The 16,078-nt window shown below is 42.8% G+C and overlaps 1 protein-coding gene across 4 annotated transcripts in view; it reads right to left on the bottom strand.

Moving 5' to 3' along the window:
- The window catches only part of col15a1b (collagen, type XV, alpha 1b), a 71,497-nt gene that overhangs the window by 9,498 nt on the left and 45,921 nt on the right, over positions 1-16,078 (bottom strand). For 2 of the 4 annotated variants that reach the window (XM_083781034.1, XM_083781035.1), the window contains exons 16-34: positions 15,628-15,954; positions 13,827-13,880; positions 12,714-12,749; positions 10,796-10,924; positions 9,845-9,904; positions 9,479-9,514; positions 9,302-9,343; positions 8,991-9,053; positions 8,230-8,265; positions 7,139-7,222; positions 6,780-6,845; positions 5,842-5,877; positions 4,863-4,925; positions 4,690-4,779; positions 4,053-4,088; positions 3,833-3,886; positions 3,308-3,364; positions 3,079-3,138; positions 2,843-2,887 (exon numbers count right to left, since the gene is read on the bottom strand). In XM_083781034.1, coding sequence (XP_083637160.1) covers positions 2,843-2,887; positions 3,079-3,138; positions 3,308-3,364; positions 3,833-3,886; positions 4,053-4,088; positions 4,690-4,779; positions 4,863-4,925; positions 5,842-5,877; positions 6,780-6,845; positions 7,139-7,222; positions 8,230-8,265; positions 8,991-9,053; positions 9,302-9,343; positions 9,479-9,514; positions 9,845-9,904; positions 10,796-10,924; positions 12,714-12,749; positions 13,827-13,880; positions 15,628-15,954 — 1,374 coding nt within the window. The remainder of the gene's footprint in view (positions 1-2,842; positions 2,888-3,078; positions 3,139-3,307; positions 3,365-3,832; positions 3,887-4,052; positions 4,089-4,689; positions 4,780-4,862; positions 4,926-5,841; positions 5,878-6,779; positions 6,846-7,138; positions 7,223-8,229; positions 8,266-8,990; positions 9,054-9,301; positions 9,344-9,478; positions 9,515-9,844; positions 9,905-10,795; positions 10,925-12,713; positions 12,750-13,826; positions 13,881-15,627; positions 15,955-16,078) is intronic. The other 2 variants (XM_083781036.1, XM_083781037.1) reach the window with 2 other exon arrangements.

The raw sequence follows: 16,078 nt of genomic DNA, 5'->3' as shown, positions 1-16,078 counted from the left end.
TAGAGAATGTATAATAATTGCGTTTGCATGTTATCTCTCCTATCCACATCAATACAGCATTGCATTGTGGACAAAATCTTAACGTTTTGGGTCTGCAAAGCTACATCTCATCAAATGGTGGTCCGTGGCTCAAATGCCGAAAAAATAATGGGCCTTGAAATCAAAAGGGTTGAAAACCACTGCATTAGTCTATATTTCCACAGCAAGCAGACCCCCCAAGAACAACCACCGAGGATGAGAGGGTGATAAGTCGTATCCGTTATGAGTCCTAGGGCTGATCTGGCAGTCGGTTTTAAATACTTGTCATGCTCATACCAGTATGTGCAGTGAAAGTACTCATTTTACCGCATTGATCAAATTATATCTTTCCATTTGTCTTTGTGTCTAAATAAGGTGTATGTGATAAATTAACCAACCGAATATTGAATTCCCAGGTGATAATCTATCGGATCTAAGTGTCTTGAGACAACTTGGCACTATAATAAATGTAATTCAGTTCCCAAATTATGCCAACCTCTACTCTGGTTAATACAATAACTGTTTTACTGTTACTAGGGATTATTCAAGGCACCGTCAAGTATTCCACTTTGAGAACCGGCCTAGATTGTGGCTCTTTACCTTATTATCAAGGCCATGTTCAGACACATTTATGGCATCAACCTTCACCACACTGTTCAGTTGGTGGTCCTTGGTACTATAGTAACACCAGTGTCTACCAACTACTGTATATTGAACTTTACAACAGCTGGAACCGCTTTCTATTTAACTCTCCATTCAAGTCTCTGAGGGTTGATTGGCATTTAGCCAGATACTGGTAGTCACCACCACCACCACCACCACCACAAGAAACACTTCGGTGTGTCAAGGAAGCTGCTAGTGCAAGTATTTTATCTACAATAAAATCACGAGTGTTAGTGTACAAATGGACCCACTCTCAGAGATAAACTAATAGGCCTACTCAGAGATGTTGCTTTGTGGATCCAACCCAAGGACACCAGGACTTGGTTTCTAACTCACTTTATTCAAGTGGTTTATCTTCCTTAATTGTCTTTAAGGTCTGCCATCGGTTCTTTTTTTTTAAATTATTCTTTGAAGGAGCTTAACTCAGTCGTCAGGTCCTTTTTAAGGTCTCTTATTTCTTTGGTAATACTTCAGAGGGCATTCTGGATTAGGCTACCTGAGGCTCTCTCGTTGTTGCCAACATCCACTTGACCCATGTGTCTTTCTTCGTCCATTTCGTTGTTTTCGCTCCTTGTTTGTCTCCTCTCATTCATTGCAAAAATATATTTCGCAATAAAAACATTTATCTCAAGTTTAGAGAGGTTTATTGTATTTACCGGAGAGCTGAAATCTCAAGCAGCCATATGCTTAGCCACTGCTACCGGAAGTCAGGAAGTGGATTATCTTCTAAATCGAAGCAATAAAATAAAATAAACGTTGAACTACATGAACCCTAGCACCCCTATTCTGGGGGCAAACATTCGGCCATAATAGTAGATCTACATGCATTACACTGTGACACGTTGTGAGCTTGTAGATGGGCTATTGCAAAGACATTTTGGACCCTATTTTCGTCAGTGCTAAAACCCTTATCCTCTTTTTCTTTTTACTATTTTGAAAAACACATTATTACATATTCAACTTGCTGATCTACATCAACACGTTGTGAGCTTGTTGATCTGCTATTTGAACTGGACAGACTCGGTCCACAGTCAACAAAGTATATAGGCTTTAAGCGGTTAAAATAAGACGTTTGCCAGATCCTACCAATTGGTAAGAAGGTTGAATTGAACCCAGCTCTGGTCACCGAGTCTGAATATCAACAGTGTTCACACTCTCCTCGCCTCTCTTTGAGATGCGCAGGGGAGGCAAGAGGAGGCGAGCAGAGAAGAAGCACTTTCACATTCAGCCTAAAATCATATCATAATCATAATCATAATCATCATAGCTGAATAAGACCTCGTCCAAGAGACTGATACTGGAGAGAGGGAGAGAGCACCATGGGATTAGAACAGCGCGCGCGCGGTTAACAGGTGGGAGCTGGGAGGGAGGCGAAGGGACTTTTCCTACACGATATCACACAGGAAGTGGTTCGCCCCGCCCTACTACTAGTAGGAAGAAGTAGGGGCCCCGCGGGGAGGGGCATTCTTACATTCTAATACAGCCTGAAAACCCCTTTCTGGCAGCCAACTTTGTAGCGTGCTTCACTAAGCATTAGACTCCCAATCTACACCTCCTGTGTTCAAATCCAACTGCTGACACTATTTTTCCAACAACCCACGACTTCTTTTTAGGCCGATAAAGTATAGTTTTAGACCACGACGGAGGGCAGCCGTCTCTAGTGAACTTGAGCCACGAGACATTGCGAGTTGCCGTGTTGAATGTTGAGAAATGTGAGAAGTCCTGGGGCAGTTTGGGACGACAGGGCCAAAATGGCACTTTCTCAGTGAAATAGCTTCAGCAAAGTTCGCTAGAGCCGACTCAGCCCTGTTCGAGTTGGGACAGAATAGTAAATAATTACCCCCCACAAGGCAATGCCAACCGAGCAATATTTCCCACCACGGAGCAAAGCCGGGCAGTGCTGCATGTCCTGCAATGTGACACATGACTAGAGGCACAGAAGAAGGCGTCGCCGATATTGTGTGTGATATCGGATAGGAAAAGTCACTTTGCGGGAGGGAGAGAGGGAGGTAAGAGGAGGTAAGTGGGAGGAGGTGCTTGTTGTAGCACAGACAAGAGAGTCGCCATGCCACCAAAACCCATACACCAATTAACAGACGGTACAGACCGACCAGATGGCCAGGTTCAGACCGAAACGGACCAATCAGGTGGTCACACTTACTCTTCCCATTTTGCAGTGCGGCCGGGGGCGGACCGGGAACACTGTCTTTGAGATTCAGAGGAGAACACACCCACGTCAGACTATACACGATCAACATCAACTGTATTTCACATTTAACATGATCTGTTTTACATTGCGAGACAATGCTAAATTAATTCACATCCGAGAAGCAAGTCCTGGAAAAGGTTTGCTTGTCCAGACCAACACAGTGTCCATTTGTCACAACTCATACTTACTCCGTTGAGACCGATAACTTTTCCTGGAAGTCCAGGTTGGCCAGGTTGACCGGGAGGTCCCTGGAGAGGAGAATACAAAGGTTAGTGAAGAATCAGCTAAATTCTCTCTGGTATTATTATATTTCTTATTATTAACTCCTGCCTGATAGTTTCCCAATTAAGGTCCACTGAAAGCAGTGACGCTCTCAGTGTATCAGGGACCTTAATGAATTAAATACTAGTCTCTTACCGGTGGACCAGTGGTGTCTCCCTTTTCTCCCCTTCTCCCAGGCATACCAGGCCGGCCCTGTAGAGACAGAGACATGACACAGGAAAGAGACATGACACAGGAACACAGAGAGAAGAGAAGAGAAGAGAAGAGAAGAGAAGAGAAGAGAAGAGAAGAGAAGAGAAGAGAAGAGAAGAGAAGAGAAGAGAAGAGAAGAGAAGAGAAGAGAAGAGAAGAGAAGAGAAGAGAAGAGAAGAGAAGAGAAGAGAAGAGAAGAGAAGAGAAGAGAAGAGAAGAGAAGAGAAGAGAAGAGAAGAGAAGAGAAGAGAAGAGAAGAGAAGAGAAGAGAAGAGAAGAGAGAGAGAAGAGAAGAGAAGAGAAGAGAAGAGAAGAGAAGAGAAGAGAAGAGAGGGTTGACAGACAGACAGAGAACCAGGGTGCGACAAAAAGCACAGAAATCTAAATGGCATATTCATTTTTGCCATTATATGCTGCATGGTCACACAATAAAGTGACCCTAACTCAAATCCAAGTATCTTTACTCACCGCTCGACCTGGGAAGCCATATTCTCCTTTAGATCCAGTTGGGCCCATTGGTCCCTGAAACAAGTAATCACACGCGCGCACACACACACCACACACCACACACACACACACACACACACACACACACACACACACACACACACATATATTTCGTTATACAAATTCTATGCAAACATTTCTTTCATCAATTCATATAGTCTTTCATTTAAAAATAACTCACCATAAGTCCTGAAGATCCAGGAAAACCACGGTCACCCTGTGAATGCACACACAAACTAAATTGAGCTAAATGAAGAACATAATGGGATAGGAAGGGTTAATGGCATAATGAGCTAGCTATAGGATAAGGACAGTGTTTCACAAACTGCCACATATTTTGAACCACCAATCCGTTTATATATTTTTTACATTCCCCCCTCCCCCCCCCCCCCCCCCCCAAAGAAATATTACATTTTATTTTGAAAAATAATCTGAAATAAGAGAAAATCACGATGCGTCTTGTGAGCTCATAGACCGAAAGGGATTTGTTGCACCGCCCATGACCACATATGGGCATAGTGGTCGGATCTGTGGCTCTGATCACCATATGCCTATTGGAGTTATGTCTGACTCATAGTGACATGCCTATAGGGGCCTATCAGGCCACCTCACTGAGTCATAGTGAGGTGGCCGCGGTCAGCCCGCTCCCAGTATGGGTCCAGAGGAGACACCGGATTTCACTTTTGGGTCTCAAGCCGTGTGGAAGGCAAAGGCTAGAGTGACAAGCGCAGGAAAAAGGAAGGCAGTCAATAGCAGGCTGTAAACCTTTCCACCAAAGTCAACATTTCCAAAAAGATTTGTTTTCCATTAACAGACACCTTGGGGCCTTTGGGTCCATGGGGGCCTCTCAACCCTGTTAGGATAGATCCATCAGCAGCAATGGTCACTCCTGGCTCTCCCTTTGCTCCCTGTGAATGAAGTTATTTACAATTGAGAGCCTTATAGTCTAGTCTGTTTTCATGAATCTGCTCAAACAGAAAACATTTCTTACCTTGTGTCCTAGTGGACCCTGAATACCTGCAGGGCCAATGTCTCCTTTTGGTCCTCGAGGGCCCTGGGGGGACAATTAAAAAAACAGGAGAAGGGTGACTGAAGAGAATGGCAGGAGACAATAAATATTCCTTTTTTGGGTCAGTGGACAAGAATGACCAATATGAAAAAATATCACTTGTACCAGTCAGTAGAGGACATATCGTTGGTGCCTTGGGGGTCAATATGTCCGAGTTATATATTGTACATACTGTAGTGTAGTGTACACAGTATTAAATAAGTGTATTATAAGCCCACAAGAACTGGGCTGCTGAGGATGGTCACTTAACCAATTTTATAGTCTCCAATTGGTTGAAAACATTGACATATTTACTGTATTTCCATTGTGTACCGCATTACATTTCAGACATAATGATTGCATATCGTTGTTGTCGTGAGGAAACCACCTATCTCCAGGTTTTAGATTCAGTGCTATTGAACACACTTTATGTCTGTGTGTTGGTTAAAAAAGATATTTAACCAATGAAAAGTAGTAAAAGGCGCTTCGGACAAAACCTCTTAACTCCATTGGACCCTCAAACTATCTGCTAAAGCAACTAACTCCACCACCTCTCCCGCTCTCATGCAAGTAATTGACAATATATAAAGTCACAACACCAACTTTGAAGAGGCAGTATTGCTTTGTTTTCAAATTTTAAGGTTTTCTTAATTTCCTAAAAGAAAAAATATATATTTTTCATTTTCTGAAAAAGTTATATTTTGGAGTTAGGTGGTTTCTTCCCGACAGCAGAGATGTCCAATATAATTATCGATTGAATTGCACCATATTGAATCACATGATTTCCACTGAATCGTATTATTATAGTGAACACATAGTGAACCATGTGAATAATATTGAATCAAATCATTCATATTGAATAACGTGATTCAATGTCATACACATGCTAGGCATGAGGATGTGTAGTAAAAAGGGTTCTTACAGGGAATCCTGCTCTGCCAGGCAAGCCTTCAGGGCCCTGCAACACGCATGCACAGTACACACACACACACACACACACACACACACACACACACACACACACACACACACACACACACACACACACACACACACACACACACACACACACACACACACACACACACACACACACACACACACACACACACACACACACACACACACACACATACACACACACAAACAAAACAAAAAAGTTAAAGGTGAAGCTGGCAAATATTGAAAAAGCCCATACAGCATTATCAAACAGCCACATCGCAGCCACAGTTATATGGAAATCCAGCTATAGGAACTACTGTAATTAATGTATGGAGGATACACTGGATACAAGGGGCACTTTTCATTCAAACCCCCATAACCTATGGTATACAGTATGTTACTCAGTCCTCAGCCAAACATTTTCATCAGTGCAGTGGTTCCCTGCAACTTATTTAGCCCGTGACCCAAACGAGAAATTATTGTATATTGATTAGGTATATGGATTACGCCCACGCGCTCGTGCACGGCATAAACTGACTGGCTTATGCCGTCTATGGGAATGATTTTTTTTAGAATCCATTTATCTCTAATCCTTTTTCCAGGCTGAATAACAAGCGGCACAGAAATTAAAGCGTTCGTGATTGCAGTTACAAAAATGGGTGTTTTGGGTGAATTAAATAACATTCGCGGGACATGTTACATAAGCAAAGTCTTCACTTCCGGTCTTCTGTTTCCGAGCGAACGGCTTTCAAAATAAAGACGGTCTACCGTTCACTTTACACAGCGGGCGTGTGCGGGAACGTTTCCAGCCACTAGATGGCACTGTTAAAACCCTAATGCGGAAGTGAGCATAGAAATGGTTCCTCTTCTAAATCGTCGGGTCATGTTGGGAGTGTGTTCTGTGTCACTGCGGCTCACCAGTAGCCCTGGCGGTCCTCTGATCTCAGTGAAGTTGAAGACGCCCTCTGTATCGTTCAGCAGCAGCTGGAGACAGAACATGTGACAGCCACATCATGTTAATGTAGCCAATAATAGAGCCACTCACAGCACGCCAGGTTAGCGTGCTGTGAGTGTATTAGTGTTGATTTTGACAGCAGATTTGTAGTCTTTTGAGTAAAATTCCACTTAGTTTTACTCATATTTTAGTAATCCGAAATGCTTTAGTTAGACAAAAATGTATTTCAGCGGGCCTTGATGCCGTCATAATGCCAAATTTGTGTGTGTGTGTGTGTGTGTGTGTGTGTGTGTGTGCACAACGTGCATGCTCGTGCACATACATCCTGCAGGTTGATGGCAGGTCCAGGAGGTCCGGGGGGCCCAGGTGCTCCTGGGATATTGAGTCCATCGGTGCCACACTCGCCCTGTGGAGCACAAACATAAACACTTCCTTATGCTGTATACCAATCATGACTACTAGCCATGGTTCACATGACGCTCGTACTTCACGAGCGGCATGGCTTAACTTCAGCCTGTTATTTGGGACCTTTACATTTACAGAGCAAAGCATGTACATAAACGTTCAGATTTAAAATATAAAGTGCTCATCCCGGGGCCACCACGGATGTTAGAAATGTCCTGGATCGGCTATTAGCACCTGTGCATTGTTTAATAAAAAGCACTTTTATCCGAGCTATTTTTTTCACCATATGAATTATGAGCCCCTATCCGTTGGGAGGTGTGTTGCACTCTGATACACTGGGTGTGTTCGATATATGCACACTGACCGCACTGCCAATACAAACTGATTGTTTTTCCGGCACCCCAGAGCTCCTATTTTGAAGGAATCCCGGGGCTGATTGTGTTAATGGCTGGTGTCACATTTTGAAGTTGCAGAGTGAGAATGTTCCCGATGTTTGTTCTATGTTTTGGGTGGCACCAGATAATGGTTTCTCCCTCTAGTGTTGTGGCTGTGGGTGTCGCTCACTTTGGAGAGGTAGCTAAGACAGATATGAGGGTATTGAGGACACTGTCCCTTTGACTATCTTAAATATCAATCCCATTGATATTAGCTTAAGCCTGACTTCTAAAAATCTAAATTCAATGAATGAATTTGACACTGGAGAAAACAACCGGTAACAATTTACAAATCTACATGCACTTGCTTTGAAAACCACTCATGATACTATCCCACGTGAAGGTACAGCCTAAAATATTTGAATTGGTCCAGCGATGCTGTTACCTTTTATATTTCCCCCCCAAATTGTTCCCATACAGTTTTAGTCCATTCATTGAATTTAGATGTCACTAGACATTATGAGTAGACTGAAATATCTGATTGTCTGGCTACACAAGACCACAGTACAACTGTTCCTCTGAAACAATACTGACTTGTCAATTACTGTACGAATTTACAGATCAGCTACTGTACCTTAGGTCCTGGACTTCCTTTGTCTCCCTTGAGTCCCTATGAGGAGAGAGAGAGAGAGAGAGAGAGAGAGAGAGAGAGAGAGAGAGAGAGTAAGCTATATCTACAGTAGCAGCCATTGATCAGCAGCCACAGCAGCCATCTAATGTCTACTGTATCACTGGTGTCAATTAAGTCCACGGGTTTGTGTACGTTTTTATTTGTATTATAATCCCCATAGGGGGATTTTAGATCGCCTCTGTGTTTGAAAAATAAACAAATCATCCCGGCAGTTTCAATCATATAGATATGAAGAATCAAATGCTAATGTTACTGCTGCCGAATTAGTAAACATTTTGCTAGAAACAGACTGTATCAAATATGACTGACTGACTGACTGACTGACTGACTGACTGACTGTCGTAAATAATTCAGATACAGAGACACCACCCCGACAATATTGCAGAGATTTTTTATTTATTTTTACCCCAATGCTTATATGAGATGATTTTAAGATGACCCCATGTTATTCTCCATAGAGAAAGTCCTCCACGACCCCGTTGGAACAAGGGGCCTGTTACGGAAAAGTTACCACACTACGGTGGAAGTGGCGGCACTCCAAAATGCAAGAGGAAATTATATACAATAAACATACAATATAATACAATATTAGTGCCACCAATTCCACCCGTGCACATGCCGACCTTTCCGCTTGATATACTTTGTTGCCTGCAACTACAGTAAGTATAAATCTGGGTTAAACGTTGATACAATATACTACTAACCCTCGCCCCTGGTAGTCCAGCCAGGCCTGGCAGTCCCTCTGGTCCAGACTCTCCTCTCTCACCCTGGAAGTACAGAACACAACCATGGCATCTGTACATAACTGCAGGAGTCCAAAAGCAAAAGGAGCATGTTGAAAGATTTAAAATACATCGATAGATGGAAAGATGGATGACAGAGAGAAAGAGAGAGAGAGAGAGAGAGAGAGAGAGAGAGAGAGAGATTGATTATGTGAGAAATCTTTGGGTGACCATCTAATATTCTAGTACATCTTGTATAGAATTTGAACGTGAGAAGTTGCCAGTCAGCCTACCTTGACAGACAACCCTGGAGCTCCCATAAGCCCGTCGTCACCCTGCAGGGGTCAATTGAGTGACAATAAACCCAACCAATCAGCAACAATGCAATGCATGAGTGACAATCCACCCATCCAATCAGCAACAATGCATACAATGAGTACATGACATCCAGTATGCATAAGGTTTTTTACCTTAGGTCCTCGTGGGCCGGACAGACCAGGGGGTCCCTGGGGAAAAAAATAAGCAAACAAGATAGCATGTTGAGCAGATACATCAAATAAAACCACAACTTATATACAGTAGGTACATGCATGTGCATTGTGCAGACATTGTACACACACGCACACGCGCGCACACACACACACACACACACACACACACACACACACACACACACACACACACACACACACACACACACACACACACACACACACACACACACACACACACACACACACACACACACACACACACACACACACACACACACACACACACACACACACACACACACACACACACACACACACACACACACACACACACACACTGACCTGTGGGCCTCTGACTCCAGACCCAATTAGCATATCACTCTTCCCAGATCCTTCCAAGTCCTGAAAGTGCGCGCACGCACACACACACACACACACGCACGCACGCACGCACGCACGCACGCACACACACACACACACACACACACACACACACACACACACACACACACACACACACACACACACACACACACACACACACACACTTAGTTTACTAGAAAAGCGTAATAAAAAAGAGTGATAAAGTCGTTTCACATACTATAAGGCAGCAGCAAAAAAATAAACAGGTGTAGTTGAGATGTATGACTGTACCTCCAGTGGTGGAAAAGGTACTCACAATCTCACATGTCTTACTTAAAGGGACACTTCACCCTTTTTTGCAAAAGAATATACGGTATGTTAGTGACGTTTAGAAGATTTAGAACACTTTCCTGGGGGTCTTTGTGTGTGTAATATGTGGTTTTAGATATTTTAGATTTTAGCAGTGAGCCCAGTGTCTCTGATGTCATCAACACTGGGCTGGACTACAATTCCCATAATGCTTTGGTGCACTGCTCCTCCAGGAAAGTGTTCTAAATCTTCTAAACACCATTAACATATATTTTTTTGCATAAAGGGTGAAGTTTCCCTTTAAGTAAAAGAATCAATACTGCAATGTAGAAATACTCTGTAACAAGTAAAAGTCTGGAATTAAAATGTTACTTTAAATATTTTGAAAATAACAGATCTACAATCTCACAATGCGTTGGGCTGAAGTGGTTAATGTATCTATTGTAATAATAATCAAAATCTACAAAGTAACTAGCAATCAAATAATTGTAGTGGAGTAAAAGTATGATATTTGCCTCTGAGATGCATAATGGAGTCTAAGTAAAAAGTACAGACAATTGGAAATATTCAGAGTACAGCACCAGAGTAAATGTACTTAGTTACTTTTACACCACTGATTACCTCTACAAAGAATCTGGTTCCTGGAGGTCCCGGGGGCCCTGGTGTTCCCGGGGTCCCGTTGGGGCCCCTCTTCCCCGTGGGTCCTTTGGCGCCTGGGGTCCCGGCCACGCCTTCGGGGCCACATTCACCCTGGAGACACAACCAAGGACCAGTGGTGGAAAAAGGTATAAGTGACAATACTGCAACACTAGGTTACAAGTAAAAAAAAGTCCAGAATTCAAAATGTGCTTGAGTAAAAGTACAAAAGCATTGGCATCAAAATGTACTTAACCCATTCTGACCTGAGATCAGATTCTAAAAATGTCTTCTACATCCTGACAGTTTTCTGAAAAAGCTATGTTTCTATGTCAGTCGTTCTTCGATTTAAAAAAAATAGCAGACCTACAAGCTCGTAGCGCGCCACTCGGTGGCGCGCTATGAGCTTGTAGATCTGCTATTTTAAAATAGCTAAAGCATAACATAGTGCTAACACCAAAAGGGGTTCCCGCCCAAAATGGGTTTTAAAGTACCAAAAGTAGAAAGTACTCACTATGCAATATGCAGAATATCCGATTTCAAAGTTTTCAAATGCAGGCCTATACAAATGTTTAGAAAATAGAAGATCTACAAGCTCACAATGTGTCACATCGCGACGCATTGTGAGATTGTAGATCTGCTATTTTCAAATGGCCCGAAATGTAGGCTACCACACTTTTCCTGGGCTGTGTGTGCTCCAGTTCATGTCGATTTGATCCAATGAAAGCCAATGAAACTGGTCAGATGACCAATGATATCCAATGAAATCAACAGGAACTGGAGCACACACAGCCCAGGAAAAGTGTGGATAGAGCTGAAGTGTTTACTGTTTTGTAATAATAATCAAAGTAACTAGTAACTAGAGTTTTCAAATAAATATAGTGGAGTAAAAGTACAATATTTGCCTCTGAGATGTAGTGGAGTAGAAGTAAAAGTATTGGAAATTGGAACTACTCGAGTAAAGTACAAATACCTCAAAATTGCACTTAAGTACAGTACTTGAGTAAATACTGAGTTACTTACTGACCAAGGACAGGGTAACATGTATAACTCTCCGGAGTAATCCTTATGCTTTATTTTAGTCCGTATTGTAGAACCGGTGATTTAATAAACAAAAATAATTCAAAAAATCAAACGTGATCAGCCAGGGTTCTAATTCTGTATGAACTGTCTGTAGTAAACAACCAACATAACATAACTCATCCTCTGATTAGAGCAACCACTTCCCTCTACATCAGAACAGAAAGTAAACACAAGCAATCCCATAATACTTAGCCTGATTATCAGACTGTAGCTTTGACTTGAAGCTGACATTCTGACATTGTCTCCTGTCTGAGCGATTTCCAGGGGGAGGGGATTAGAATTTCCCTCAACCAATAGCCATTGTTGTTGTTTTTCCCCTCCTTCCTCATGTGTGTTGCGCTGTGTGATGACGCTGAAAACGGGCCTCGGCGCTGATTGGTTGTTCGTTAGACCCACCCCCACCACCGATTCTCATTGGATAATACATTTTTGTACCGAAGAAATTATAGGTTCACAGTGCAACACCAGACCAAGAGATGCAGTCCACTCAGGGAGTGGGCGGGTCTTTGGGCTGGATCCAGGCTACATAATACTCCTCGCCGGCGCGCTCAGCCCACCAAACCCAGTTAAAGGAACAATCTCCCTGTATATACCATAGGGTTACACACAGAGAGTATTCATGTTGACAAAAATACTGTTTTCAGGAGGCCAATATGCTTGTATTGCCTTTGTTTAGTTTAAATCAAATTACAAAGTAATTTTAATGGAACGAAGAGATGTAGCAGAAACTCAATAAACCCTACACCCTGATCAATCAATCAATAAACCCCACACCCTGATCAATCAATCAATAAACCCCACACCCTGATCAATGAGTTACCTTTTGTCCAGTTGGTCCATGTAGGCCGGATTCACCCTAAGAAAAAGATGGACGGAAGAAAGAAAGAAAGAAAGAAAGAAAAGGTATTGGTTTGGAGTTGTTAACAATGGTCATGGATAATACATACAGCTCCTGTTACATATCTGGACACTATTTTTCCTGGGGCATTGGTTAACACCCTGAGCGGCATGAACGGAGGGAGGTCTCTGTCCTATCAAATAGTTACGCTCAGCGCTCAAGGCAGAGATTAATCACAGGACGGAACATTAATGCTATCCCGTCGCTAGTCGCGTTAGAAGTAAATCATACCTCCCGTTGTTGTCGATCGCCTCACGAGTGTTCTACTTCAGCTACATTCAAGATGGCGCCCGTGCACCTTGAAATGCACTCCGTAGCGGCAAATTGCTGGGCGCCCTGATTCAATGGTCCTAAATACCCCCGGGCGTTCGGGGTGTAGGACATTTTGATTGCATTTTGTATGTAACTACTTAATTTAAGACCAGGAGTATGGTAAGAAGGCAATCTGTGATGGAGACAGATGACAATCCAATGTTTTTATACAGGACACATGTGGATGTTATAGACAGCAGAAAAGGTTTGTCACGAAACCAAGGAAGAACTGAGTAACTTTGTATGGCAGGTCGCAGTCAACTTAGAAATATGACTTTCCCATAATAATGCAACATGCCTGCGTTCATGGCACCACAACACTTAATATGTTGGCTGATGTATAAAACCGCGTGCTAAGGATGTCTAGGGACGTTTTAAGGTTTTTTTAACAATATAAATCAACGGCCCGGTTGCTAGGCAATGCCTTGCTCACCATTCACTTCCTTGTTTAAGGCTGAAGTCTTAAAACCCTTTTTTCTCTGAATCTACGCTGCATCCACGCAGTGGATCAAAGCGTGGATGTACTGGGATAATTTCTGACTTCATGCAGCATCGCAGGTTACAATATTTACGCTTCTGAAGAGAAATCAGCGCGATAAAATGTAGAAATGGACATAATAAAAGCTGACTGGCACTCTAGCGACATGATTCTGAAGGATTAAGTGGCACCAGAAGTGTTTTAATGGACAGGCCAGACATTTTCCAGTTATTCAATGGTTTTACCTTCACTCCTACAGCTCCTGGGAGACCTGGAACTCCATCTCTTCCTGCTGCTCCCTGGATAGACAGACGGACACATTGACAGAGAGACAGATACACACAGACAAAAACATAGAAGTAATGAGTAAGTAATGGTATGTCCGTTCGCAACAGGTTAGGCCTATGTCCCTTCAGCCATTCCAGTAGGGACAACAATAATAAACGCCATTCCAACAAGGACAGCCAGCATGGTTTAACTTGACTGCACCAGAGTAAAAGGACGGTCAGGTTTCTTCACTGTACAGTTAGTAGAAGATTGCATGAGTTGTACGTGAGTACGTGAGACGTTCAATAGATGAGAAAATCCCATGGCACAGTGGGGTAGTGACTGCATATTTTTGACTGCTTGAAAAGCTCATCAAATGATTGACTTTTTCTTTAATTTTTTAATCCCACAATTTTGCAACCCATTTTTTCACCCAGTGTCTATTATCTAATCCTGGGCGCTACTCTCCTCCCTCTACTAACCTGGGGAGAGCTACGGACTGACACAACGGACACATGCTTCCTTCTAAGCATGTGGAGTCCAAGCCGCTTCTATTCACCTGACAGGGAGGAGTTTCCCTGGTTGGACGTAGCACGTGGAAGGAACACGTTATTCCAACCAGTTCCTTTCCCCCCATCACACGTCTCGGCTGGACAGGGGGAGGCAATGATTGACTTCTTGAATACTCTTACAAGTTACACAAGTAAAAAATCTTACGGGATATTATTAACTATTAAATTGGAAAGCAAAGTGATCACAAGCTTTTTACAATATTGCAAACTAATTTGAGTGTTTCACATTTGATTTGCTTTTCAACAAATTCTCAGTCACATCAATATGCGTTATATGCCTTGAAACACTGTCTCTAAGAGCCCTTGGAATATGGTCAAAGAATACAAAGAGAATACAACAGACTATAGTGTAAAAGGCAGATTCTCTCCATGAACCATGTTGGATGAAGGAAGCAAAAAATGGCTCAGAACCGAGAAGCCAATTTAATTGACAGGGTTGAAGGTCAATTCCATTTCAGCTCAAAATTCACTGTAATTCCTTCATTGAAATGAATTGACCTAAGTTCTTGGTTGAAAACAGATCAGATGCCTTGTTACTTGTTAGCAAAAGTCGGCTGCTACGAGTTTGCAGAGGGGCAAAGAAATGGCACACACGTATGCACGCACGCAGTCCCACACGTGGTATGCACACACACGCACGCACACACACGCACACGCACACGCACACGCACACACACACACACACACACACACACACACACACACATTGAATTGAACCTGCAGCCATTGAAACCAACCAGCCGTTAGTGAAGACAATATGGTTGGAGATCATATACAGTCAGTCTGTCAGCTTGAATACTTAAACAGTGAGCTAATAGTTGGGTGTCATTTGATGTGCCATGCTACTAGTACGTATGTACGAAGGTTCTGGTTAATAACTCAAATGAGTGCATTTAATTTCTTATGGTTTACTAGACAGGAATTAGAAAGAAGTTAATTTGTGCATCCCCATTTTGGGCATGTCAAAACTTTTAACAAAATAGCAAACAGCCGATTCACAAGCTTGCAAGACCTCCTATTCTTCCTATCGTAATGTGAGCTTGCAAATCAGCTATTTTAGCTACATTTTAAAAGGGGCTTAAGTGGTTACAAATACATTTGCTTTGCTAAAGTGTTAGCTCACTCACTGTGCCAATACTTAAGCTTGTTGACTGTATTTCTGCCTTTTAGCGCCTGCTGGTTCACAGAGGAAACCAGAGCAGTATACCTCGCCTGAACCCCATCCGGAACCAGATTCAAACCCGGAACCATCAGAACCAGAGCCAGCGCCAGAACCAGAACCAGAGCCAGAACCAGAACCAGAGCCAGAACCAGAGCCAGAACCAGAACTAGAACTAGAACTAGAACTAGAACTAGAACTAGAACTAGAGCCAGAGCCAGAACCAGAGCCAGAACCAGAGCCAGAACCAGAACCAGAACCAGAACCAGAACTGAAATCAGTACCGAATCCAGAGCCGAGCTCTGAGACAGCCTTAAAGGTGATCTCTGAGCTGGAATCTGAACCATCAGTACCACTAAACCAATCATCTAAAATCTGGAACAGAAATGCAGTAAGAGAGAGAGAGAGAGAGAGAGAGAGAGAGAGAGAGAGAGAGAGAGAGAGAGAGAGAGAGTGAGAGAGAGAGAGAGAGAGAGAGAGAGAGAGAGAGAGAGAGAGA

Source organism: Protomyctophum parallelum, assembly GCF_964188405.1.
Source record: "Protomyctophum parallelum genome assembly, chromosome: 14".
Taxonomy (NCBI): domain Eukaryota; kingdom Metazoa; phylum Chordata; class Actinopteri; order Myctophiformes; family Myctophidae; genus Protomyctophum; species Protomyctophum parallelum.
Note: the sequence above shows the minus strand (reverse complement) of the source record. Positions and strands in the feature narration are given on the sequence as shown.